The sequence below is a fragment of the Pristis pectinata genome, chromosome 6 (genome assembly GCF_009764475.1).
Source record: "Pristis pectinata isolate sPriPec2 chromosome 6, sPriPec2.1.pri, whole genome shotgun sequence".
NCBI lineage: Eukaryota > Metazoa > Chordata > Chondrichthyes > Rhinopristiformes > Pristidae > Pristis > Pristis pectinata.
In genome coordinates, this window is record NC_067410.1 from 49,924,912 (window position 1) to 49,937,542 (window position 12,631).

Sequence of the window (12,631 nt, forward strand, 5' to 3'; positions counted from 1 at the left end):
CACATTCCATCCTGACTTGAAAATACATTGTTGCTGAGTTCAAATAATAGAACTACCCAACGGAAGTGTGGGAGTACATTCAACATATGGAACCACTTCAACATAGCAGCTCATCAATACTTTCAAGAGCAATTAGGGATGGATAATAAATGTTGGCCTGTCAGTGAAAGTTCATAACTCAGTGTACATGAGGGCAGCATTCAGATATTTGAATTTTACTACCCTGGCTTGTTGACAATATATGGCTTGAGACAATAAATTTCATATTTGGAGTAAATTTTAAAGGCATTGTTGGTAAATGCTGAAGATGCAAATTAAATTAAATTTTTGTTTGAACATAGGAACACTTATCATTTTAAAACTAGTGCTCATACTTTGAAACAGATGTCATTTTGCCCAAGTATAAACCACAGAAATGATGCATCATTCTGACAATCTTACCTTCACATTTTTCCAAAATCTGAACAGTTTCTCCAATTTCCAACACAAGCCCTTGAGGCACTGAAGCACGAAAGCTGCATATCACTAAAAAAAAATCAGAAAGTGACATTTAGCATTAGGGTTGTTCTTCAAACCAAAGCTAGCAGCTCCTTCCCCAAACCAAAGCTAACAGCTCCTTCCCCAAACCAAAGCCAACAGCTCCTTCCCCTCACTCCAACACCATGCTCCAGTGTGTAGTTTTGGGCCTGGAAGTGGCAAGGAGTCCTTTCCCTTCTCTTTCCAAGTCTGTCCAAACCAAGGCATTTTCTCAGTTGCAATAAATGATATGGGTTCTGCAATTGGCATTGTGTGGCCTGCACTCAATTTTTTTATGTTTCTGTCATTTAACATTAAAAACTTATCAAATCATTTTCTGCTTATCACTTGTTTCTTCAGTCACCAATTATACAATTTAAAAAATGTTCAACATGCTAAAAAGCCAGAAGAGGTGAAGCAGTGTTCATCATGTTGGTTCAGTATGGGAAAATTATCATGATGGGTATTATTTTATGGTTTGAAAGATATACACCAAAGAAACTTGAACATAAAAAATAGAAAAGGGAGGAAGCCATACACCACCTCTAGCCTGCCCTGCCATTCAATAGCACCATGGCTGATCTAGTACCTAAATCCACTTTCCTGCCTCATCACTATATTTCTTGATTCCATCGGTTCTAAGAAGTTATAGAGCTCAGCCTTGAAATATGTTCAACAACTGAGCATGACCAGCCTCATAGGGTTGACAATTCCAAAAATGTTTAGTTCTCTGGTTGAAGAAATTCTCGTCTCTTTCTGAAAAAGTCAATTCCTTCTCCTGTAAATATGGCTCCTCATTTCAGATTCTCCCTTTAACCTCAACATCTACCTTGTTAATCATGCAGCCAGAGTGGGCCAGTGGGCACTTAGAGCCTGCTCTGCTATTCCATAGAATCATGGTTGACCCTCTATTTCAATACCATATTCTTGCTCTCTTCCCATACCCTTTGATGCCTACTACTCATTCTTCTAAGCTCCAAGGAGTATAGGGAACTCGTATTCACTCGCATCATAGGTCAAATTTCTCATTGTAAAATTTCTATTTCACCCACTTACTCAATCTCACCATGTCCTGTTAGAGAATCCTAATATCCTCATCACAACTTCCACTCCCACCTATTTTAACTCATACCATATACTCTGCTCCTTCCTCCAGGTCATTACTAAAAATAATTACGGGCCAAGAACTGATCCTTCGGACATATCACTAGTTAAATCCTTCTAGCCTGAAAAAGACATTTATTTCAACTCTCTGTCTTCTTTGTGATAACTAGTCTTCAATCCATGCTCACACGCTTTCCCCAATATCATGAGTATGCTTATTTCTCCTAGAGAAGGTAGTAGTGGCTTGCTTTCTGGAACAGCTGATATCTCCATGGTGCAAGTACTCTCATTGTGCTGTTCGATACAGAATTCCAAAATTTTAAAGAATGCTGCTATGTTTCCAAATCAGGAAGTGCGTTACTGTTCATTGCTAGAAAATGATGAAGGATGATTTGCTCTTTACATTAGGTTCAATGATGTATAAAAATAGTGCTACTATTTTAGTATAAAAGATTTTAAACAAAATAGAGGATGAACAAATCAAGGAACATACATATTCCCATTCTGTACCTGGTCTTTTATTGCACTGTATATTCACTGGGGTTTAAGAAAGTAGTAGCATTTTTTGGTCACACATCAATGGAGAGGATCTGGCATTAACACCAAACTTGATATCACACAAAAATAAGGAAAGATATAGAATGTATTAGTGCAGTTTGCAAACAGTTGAAGGACTCAAATGCCAAGCCTTAAGTGAAATACATTTAACAATAAATACTGTTAACTGCATCAGCAATGACTCACTTTCTCAGAATTGGCCTGCACAATTCCATTTCTTCCTAGCTTTGTTGATCTATTTTTAACAAAAATGTTTTTTTATCCTTCTTCATGTGGCATAGCCTGCAATCTTCAACAATTTTTAGATACCAATATTCCTCTGTAATCCATTTTCCCTTTCTTTTCCTGATTCTCCCCCTCCCATTGTTCAAATCTCACTATCATTTTCTGACCTTCCTCAGACCCAAATTATCAGTCTTCAGCAAAGTTCTCAACTGCTTCTCCTTCTCGCTCCACCTCAATCTCAACAAGATACTGAGCTCTTCAGCAGTCAACTCCACCTTCCCTATGCATTCAATGGCCAAGACTCTTCTGCCAATTCTCATTATGTCTGAATTCTGTCTTAAATCTTTTGCCAGTTTTGAATGTGTTTTCATTGGGAACCAGAGACCAGGAACTTCCTCATCATCACCTCTCTCAATATTTAATCACTCCCGCCTTCCCAATATATCACAGACTTTCCCTTTTATTCATTTCTTTCCATCCCTCCCCTGACACTGCATTTGCTTAAAACCTGTTACATTTAACATGTTATTTAACAAAATATTTTCCAGTTCAATTAAGTTAAATCAAAATCAAACCACATTCTCTTTCTAGAGAAGCTGCCTCATTTGTTGAATACTTCCAGTATATTTTGGTTATACAGGCCAAAACTCTGGTTCTCTCTTGATGAACACAAAAAAAAAGTACTACTTCATAAATTTTGTTAGTAAAAGCAGGTAATTATATTGTATGATAATATAGAGCTACCCAATATTTTACACCAAAGGATATTTAGGGGAAGAGAGTTCATAATGGGACAGATAAAAATACATGAAATAGAAGCAGGAATATGCTTTTCAGCATACTTCACCATACAATAAGATTAAGGTTGATCTCTTATATCAGCATCACTTCTCTGCATTAAACTCATATCCCTTGATTACTTTAGCAGCCAAAAATCTCTCCATCTCAGTCTTGAATATGCTTAGCAACAAAGCCTCCACAATCCCTTGGGTAAAGAATTCCAAAGATTCACTACCATCTGGGCGAAGAAATTCCTTCTCATCTCAGTCCTGGAAAGCACTCCATTATTTTGATCTGGACTTTTAATTTATGCCTAATATGAGCCATGGGAAGCAACATCCCGCCATCTGTCAAGCCCAAGAAGAGTTTTGTACATGCAAATGATATCAACGCTTATCCTTCTAAACACAAAGGAAATATAGATCCCGCCTATTAAATCTCTCCTCATAGAACAAGCCATGCTTTCCAAGGAATAAATTTGGAGAATTTTTCCTACACACTTCCTATCACACACATCCTCCCTTGGAAACAAAGTGAATGTGGAAATATGGAAAAATAGCAGCAGGAGGTTATTTGCCACCCCTCCCACCCACCACTCAATAGAATCACAGCTAATCCTCTATCTCAATTCCATATTTCCGCACTCTCCCCATTCCCACGACTTTTATGTCTAGCAATATATCTTAATATATTCAGTCACTTGGCCTTTTGTGGTAGATATAGTATGCTCCCCCCCACCCCCACCAAGTGAAAACTATTTCTCATCTTAGGCCTGAATATCTTACCCTGTATCCTGAGAGTGTGACCCCCTAGTTTCAGATCCCCACCAGACAGTGGAAACATCCTCCTTGCATCAAGTTCTACAAGAATTTTGCAGTTTTCAATGAAATTCCCATTCATTATTGTAACCTACAGTGAATACAGGTTGACCCAATCTCTCCTTATACAACAGTCCTGCAATAGGATTCAGTCTGGTGAACCTTCATTGAACTTCTAGCAAACATATCTTTTCTTTCATAAGGAGACCAAAACCATGCACAATAGTCCAGATGTGCTCTGATCTCTTTAGTTAATGAAAAACAAAAGACTGCAAAAGCTGGAAACCTGAATTAAAAACATTTGGAGACACACAACAGGTTAAGCAGTACCTGTGAGAAAGAAAGCATCAACATTTCATGTCAAAGGCTTTTTGTCAGACACGCACCTATTAGGTAGGGAGAACCAGATCTGTACACAGATCTGTATGGGCTGGACCACACCATTTCTTTCACCATGATCCCAAATTGTGGGAAGGTTTTCAATGTAGCATAGTGCACTACAGGGGCTATTTCAGCATAAGAAGCTAGTTACACTGACAGAATGACTTTGACAGTGTGTAAGGCCCCATTCCAAATCTGATAAGTTTGCAGAAGTTGGCATATTCCCATTAGACAAATGAGGAGCTCACCAGCTCAGCACCGATGCATCTGGGCTGGCGGTTTGCTGAGTAGAAGGCTGTGCTTTAGTGGCCTCTTGGGAGTAGCCCTGTTACAGACTTCTCTCCCCACAGATCTAGGCAATAAGTTTGCTCCAATCTGATAAAATCAGTAAATTGGTCTATTAATGTCACATGTACCGAGGTACAGTGAAAATTTTGTCTTGCATACCCTTCATACAGATCATTTCATTACAACAGTGCATTGAGGTAGTACAAGGTAAAACAATAACAGAATGCAGAATAAAGTGTTACAGTTACAGAGAAAGTGCAGTGCAGGTAGACAATAAGATGCAAGGCCATAACAAGATAGATTGTGAGGTCAAGTGTCCATCTTATCATGCTAGGGGACCATTCAATAGTCTTATAACAGTGGGATAGAAGCTGTCCTTGAGCTTGGTGTTACATGCTTTCAGGCTTTTGTATCTTCTGCCCGATGGGGTGGGGGGGGGGGGGTTTGGGGGGAGTGGGAATGGAAGAAGATAGAATGTCCAGGGTGGGTGGGGTCTTTGATTATGTTGGTACCAAGGCAGCTTGAGACTGAGGTGAGGTAATTCAGTCTGATGTTTAGGTTTAAATAAAATCAATTACAAAGATATAAGTGGCAAGTTGAATGGTTAATGGAAAAGATACAAAATACCTTTAAAAAATAATTTATTTTTCCAAACAAATACACAGGTCTTTATGGAATAAAAGGCTGTTGCGCTGATTTAGGTCCTCTGAAAAATTTGTAAGACTGGCTGTAAGCAAGTCAGCAACAGCATTCTGGTTTTTAAATGGTACATTACGTTGTGATCAGTGAACACTGAACAATCAGTAAATTGTGATCAGAAACACTGTTAATTTCATTCAACTGCCAGAAGTTCAACTGCCATGTAGCAATCAAAGCAGGGCTTCAGCCCCTAAAGGTACACTTCCCATGGCTGCCAGATAACAGTAACACACATATTGGAGGAAAGAGGGCTAGCGAGGGTATGTAGAGAATAGCAAGGTTCCCTCAGAAAGACTGAGATACACACTAGGATCTGTGTCAGGACTGCCAGGAGACCCACTGGGGTATCTTGAGCAATTGGCATGCTGCAGTCAATGTCCTATTCTCTAAGAGTAACCTGCCAAGATACAATAGAGGAATGGTGAAAAATAAATCATGATCTGAATGAACTTGTCAAAGTAGCTCTGCAGAGCTATTAAGTGCTACTCAATTATGCTTACCAATGTTTATGCACACACACAACTTCTACTCCCACACCACTATGCCAGCAAAAATATCCCCACCTCTCTAACACCCTCTCACATCTCCCCACCACCCCTGCCCAAACCACATTGATCAGGTTTATAAATCTAGTATGTTGAAAATATAACTTAGTCAAAGTCTGCCAGGAATGGAATGGCCAGCAGAACTGTGGAAATGGAGGCTCACCAGCTTGAAGATCTAACTCCTCATGGGCATAGGGGCCACTGCAGCCTAAACACACTCTTGAGGGAAGGCTGCCGAAAATCTGTCCACATTTCCCAAAGAGATGAAGCCATTCAGCCCATCAAATCTATACTGGCTATCAAAGCAAGCCTATTCCATCATGCATTTCTCAACCCCCAACATTTTCCTGTAACCTATTCTCTCACACATGCCCATCAATACCCCTCTGATTTTTCCCACCAGACATCTACACCAGGGGCAATTTGTAGTAATGAATTAAGCAAACTTTACTTTCTTAGGAGGTTAAGGAGATTTGGCTCATCACCGAACACTCACACAAACTTCTACAGATGAACTGTTGAAAATATCCTGACTGGTTGCATCATGGTCTTGTATGGCAATTCGAATGTGCAGGAACATAAGAAGCTGCATGAATTCTGCCCACTACATCATGGGCACATCCCTCCCCACCACTGATAGTATCTGCAGAAGCCATTGCCTCAAGAAGGGAGCATCCATCATCAAAGATCCCCACCATCCGGGCCATACCATCTTTTCGCAGCTACCAATGGGCAAGAGGGACAGAAGCCTAAAGTCCCACACCTCCAGGCACTTCCCTTCAGCCATTCGGTTCTTGAACCAACCAGCAAAACCCTAATCACTGCAGTTTAGCAACACTATGACCACTTTACACTAAAATGGACTTTGTTTTTTTTCTACATGGATGCTGCCTGACCTGCTGAGCTCCTCCAGCCTTTTGTGTGCGTAGAACAGGAGACCATTCAGTTTGGAGTACACGCCACTCCCAGGGAAGAATTCCATTAGCCTTATTCACCCTCTCCTTATTCATAGAACTTATTCTCTTTCACACATGATCATCAACTCCCCATTTCTGGTTCTTTTTGTCATTATGCTACACTAAGGGATAATTTACTATAGCCAATTAACCTACAAGCAAGTTTTTGGGGATGTAGGAGGAAAGTCAGATGCAAGAATAGATTAAAGATGCTGTTTTCTCTAGAGGGGGCTGAAGGTAAATTTGATGGAAGCATACAAAATAGTGGAGGGGGGTCAGGACAGAGTGGATATTAGAAGGTTGTTCCTTTGGTAAAGGAATCAAGCACTGGAGCCACCAGCATAAAATAAAGGGGAAGAGAACTAAGAATAATATGAAGGAGCATTAATGCAGCATGTGGCTGGCACTGCCTGCAGGTATGGAGGCAGGTTCCATTGTGGCCTTCAAAAGAGAAGTGATCAGGAATGACCAAAAATTTCATTAAATCACTAACTTTAAGAAGTGACTTAAAGGTGAAGAGCAAGAAAGTGGATTCAAGAGGTGGGCATCTACTGAAGGGGAGGCAAAAAGGCAAACCAGTGTACTAAGTTAGGGGTTGGTACTGCTGTAGGGTTGAAAGAGATTAAGTATGTATGCAAGGATGATTTTATGAAATGACATACGCAGAAGTTTAAATTTATTAAACAATCTTGAAAATGTCTGCCAGTACAGGTCAGTGATGAAGGGCTGATCAGCAAGTGGATGTTGCAAGATAAGGAAAATCAAAACATTGTTAGAAATCTACAATAAAAACAGAAAATGTTGGAAATACTCAAAAGGTCAAGGAGCATCTCTTGATTAAGACCCGAAATGTTAACTGTTTCCCTTTCCACAGATGCTGCCTGACCTACTGAGTGTTTCTAGAATTTTCTACTTTTATTGTGAGATAAGGAACAGTAGCAGAGTTCTTGATGCACTGAAGATTGTACAGCATGCAAAACAAGCTAAGGGAGCATGAAGTAATCACACGCAAAATGCTGGAGGAACTCAGCAGGTCAGGCAGCATCTATGGAGAGAAATAAACAGCTGACATTTTGGGTCAAGACCCTTACAGAAAATTTGAGTCCTGATGAAGGTTTGTTCACAATTGTTTATTTTCCTCCACAGATGCTGCCTGACCTGCTGAGTACCTCCAGCATCTTGTGTGTGGTGCTCCAGATTCCAGTATCTGCAGTATCTCTTGTGTCTATGAAGTAATCGCACCTTTAATTTTAATCACAAACCTTTTTTTAAAATATTATGTACATCTTCATACTGACATTTTAATATTTTGGTTGACAATTATTCTATTTAGCAAAGACTGAACTAGATGGCCATGTAATTTTATTTTAACAAGAATTAAATCTGTAAATTCTACTAACAAAATAACTTTTAGGATTCATGATAAAAGGGTCAAAGGCCATATTAGGCAGAGGGAATTTCCAAACAATTAAGTACTTTAGAGTATTTTCTGACCAATTAGGCCCATTATGTAACAGTAATAAATTTCATTGAACATTCTAATTACTTTTCCAAGTGTATTTTACAGAAAATTTAAATTATGTTAAGGGTATCTGCTAAAAAATGGCATTCCAATTGGTTTCTTTTAGTGAAGCTGTTGGGTTGTGTCAATTGTTTTTAAATGCAATAGTTAATTAAATGGTAATTATGGCTTTGTAAAGATCTAGCTGTGGTTTTGTGATCCAGCTGTGTCTTACAGTGGCGTGCGTATCCTTGACAACCATCTATAAAAGACATCTTAAGTAGCAGCAATTGGAAAATTTAGGCCATTACATGAATTATAATTATAGATTCTTAGTAACTGAATTCCTGCAGTGCTAATTGTAATTGAACAATATGGAATAAATTGAAAGAAAATCATTTGAAAATTTATTTCAATCCTCTTTTGTTGGGTTATTAAAAAATGAAACCTTTAACTCCAATTTGATGTCAGTCACTATTAATAACAAAATAAAATGTGCTTTTATGATATCTGACTTTTTTTTAAGGATGACATTTGTTATCCATTTTCAGTGGATGGTCTCTTAATATGCTCTGTTTTTCACCAAAATACATGTTTTTTTTGCTGCTTGCAAATACCAATGGTTTCCGTGTACATAATGATCATGAAAGCATTTATCTAGAGGTAATATTTATGCAAACTAATTCTTTGATGTTTTTATTGCATTTGGTTTGCTTAACATACTTGGATAAATATTTGTATAAATCAGGAGATGAGTCCATTCACGTCCATTCTGACTTTTTTGCCTATCTACATTGATACCATTTGCCAGCATTAGGACTGTATCCTTCTATGCCTTGCCTATTTAAACATCTGTGTAAATGGCTCTTAAACCTAGTAACTGTATCCGATTCCACTGCCTCCTCCAGCAGCGAGTTCCAGATATCAACCACTCTCTGTGTAACCCCTCAGATCCTTATTAAAACTCCTTTATCTTATCTGAAACCTATGCCATCTTGTTTTTGATACCCCTACCAGCAGAAAAGATTTTGACCATCTACCCTATCTATGCCTCTCATAATCTCATGTATTTCTATCAGGTCACCTCTAATTCTCCAAAGAAAACAAGCCCGGCCTATCCAATCTCTCCCTATAACTAAAGTCCCCAAATCCAAGCAATATCCTGGTGAATGCTGAATCCTCTCTCCTGTGCAATTACATCCTTCTCATAGCCTGGCACCAGAATTGCACACAATACGCCAAGGAAGATGTGATTGCATTGGAGAGAGTGCAGAGTAGATTCACCAGGATGTTACCTGGATTGGAGAACTTTAGTTAAGGGGAGAGATTGGATTGGAAAATAGGTTCTCCCTGGAGTGAAAGAGGCTGTGGGGGTGACCTGACAGAGATGTATAAAATTACAAGAGGCATTTTTTTTTCTTTTTCTTTTTAGAATCTTTTTCCCAGGGTAGGCATCTCAAAGACAAGAGGGCATAGGTTTAAGGTGAGTGAAAGGAGTTTTTGAGGGGAAATTTTTTGTTACAAACAGAGAGCGGTTGACATCCGGAACTTACTGCCAGAGGAGGTGGTGTAGTCAGATACAATCACTATGCTTAAGAAACTTATAGACAGGCACTTAAAAAGTGAAGGCATAGAAAGATATGTTCCTAGTGGAGGCAAATGGGATTAGTGCACATGGGCAAAAAGATCGGTAGGGACACGGTGGGCTGGAGTACCCATTTCTGTGCTGCAGACTTGTTTCCATGACAACTTGTGGTAGATTCTCAAGGGAGTAGAATCAAGCAGTTTGGAGATATTTCTAATTTTGACCTGTTTTTAAGATAAGTGAATTTGCAGACCATTTCATATTGCTGCATTTGTTTTTTTTAAGAATCAGTGGAAGTATTAAAATGTGAACAATCTGTGCCTAGTTCACATTATTTATGCAAGAGAAATCTTTACGCAAGATTTATGCAAGAGTATTTTTTTAGAAAATACTTCAAATGTACTTTCTAAGGAGAATACTGCAAGAAATTTAGCTATGCTTAAAAGCAGAATTTGATGTAATAGTGAACTCTTAATTTTTTTTCCTTAGTCTGTGGTTGAGCAAGGAAAAAACCTTGATGAATTTGATAAAACAAAACAAATTCAGAAAGAGTAATGAAGGTAATATAATTGGACAAAGTGATCCAGGTCATTCTGGTCCAGAGTCATCCTTGTTTTTCTATTTACTCCTGCCAGAACTGTATGCAAGAACATGATTAGTTTTCTTCATAATTGAACAACTGGCCAAGATGAATGAGAATTCCATATGAAGTTATCAAAGCGGTAATTAAACATAAGAGTTATCCTCTCTTTGACATGACTCCTCACACCAGTAAGGGCTCCAGAATCTTGAGCAGAGCAAAGATATAAGAATTGGAAAATTCCATTGTGAAGATGAGATTCTGCTTTCTTTGCCCATCCAGGTCTCCTACTTTATTCTGCATGTTGCTAATCTTGAAGGGGAGAAGGACCATACCATAAGCAAGCTGCCATCACACAGCAGTCTCAGTTGATGTCATACAATAAGTACAATTGAAGGTGGTGTTGGAGGCATGAACTCACTGGCAGAGTTGCAGGCAGCAGCTGGTGGACTACTGATTTACTCAACACAAATTGTAACCAGAGCAAAAGGTCAACATGTACTTTCCCCCACCAAACACATTAGCCTACAAAAATTAAGCATTTGTCAAGCCTTGACAGAACTGTTTTCCAAAATAGCTGGACATCCTTTATCATCCACAGTTAAATAAATTTCCACTTCACAACTACATTTTCCTTCACTTTTGTTTAACTCAAATAAACATTATCATAAGTCTGGACATTAAAGTTTACCCAATACAAACAGACTGCCATGTAGATGAACCTTACCAAATCTCACTTCAACTTTTATACTTCCCCTAGCATAGACTCAGCTATTATGTTACATTCAACAATTCTACTCCAGGAATATCAGCCATAAACACCTTTAATCTGTTCCATAAACTCTAAACCACAATACTGTGCTAGACAATTACATTAACTATTACAATGCAAGGCAACTTTTTCATGCATGCTCATTCAGTTTCTGAAATTTTGGCAGCTTACCTCAGCATTAACAATCACAAAGCATTGAGTTAATGTTTAAAATAAACAGAGGTCTGACTTGGCATACATAATTAGCTATTGAAATGCACGGATTAGCTATGTATCCCTCAGTACCACCTGCTCATTTACATCATCACCAATGAACACTTAAGACATTGAATTTCATTGCCAAACATTTATGTGCTGCCCACAACAAGGAAAAAAGCACCACTATTAAATGTCTGTGGAATAACATTGTGAGTTACATTATTAGCTTTGTCAGGTGGTGCAACAGAGTGAAGGTAAAATTAGTTGAAGTATCACTGGAAGAATTCAGAAAGAACGGGAAAAGGGCCTTGAGACCAAGCAGGATTCCTGATGGTTCTCCTCGACAATGAACAGTGAAATGTAAGTGTATGTCATCTTTGGTCAGTATATTGAAAGTGTAATTTCCTTAATGTTCCCCGTGTTTCTTTCAAAATAATGCACTTCATGACATCAGGAGTAGGCTATATAGCCCCTCAAGCCTACCTCACCATTCTGTATGATGATAGCTAATCATAGCCATCAATTCCTTGATCTTTCAAAATTGTATCTACTTCATCTTTAAATATTTCCACTGAAGTCACATGATGTATAACATACATACACAGTTCATTATCTTTCTATGCATAATTCTAGGGGTAAAGTGCTCACAAAGTTCCACTTTCATATGGAAGTGTGCTGACATGGTGATCTTACCAGTCAAGCTTCCAGCAGTTGAGCAGTTTGATCTTAGTCAGGTTTATTTATGGAATCAACTCTGCCTGTGCGTGTACAGAGGCAAAAATGTACAAGGCCATATGTTGCCACAATGGCCATTGTGAAAAGCTGGGAATTTCCTATAACCTCAGCAGTTGTGGTGTTGGCATGACTCCTTTAAAGTCTAAAGGTTACTGGACAACGAACCAGCAGGTGTTTGACAATAGAATGTTTGCTCTATTTTATAATACAATTGCTTTATAAGCACCATTGGGCACTTCAAACACACCATGATATTTAAATAGAGTCATAGAGTAATACAGCACAGAAGCAGACCCTTCAGCACAACTCATCCACACCGACCAAGATACCATCTAAGCTAGTCCCATTTGTCCATGTTTGGCCCATACCCCTCTAAACCTTACCTATCCA

At 38.7% G+C, this 12,631-nt stretch overlaps 1 protein-coding gene across 3 annotated transcripts in view; it reads right to left on the reverse strand.

Moving 5' to 3' along the window:
* Positions 1-12,631, reverse strand: part of dock3 (dedicator of cytokinesis 3) — an 822,502-nt gene that overhangs the window by 691,027 nt on the left and 118,844 nt on the right. For all 3 annotated transcript variants that reach the window (XM_052017225.1, XM_052017226.1, XM_052017224.1), the window contains exon 2: positions 442-525. In XM_052017225.1, coding sequence (XP_051873185.1) covers positions 442-525 — 84 coding nt within the window. The remainder of the gene's footprint in view (positions 1-441; positions 526-12,631) is intronic.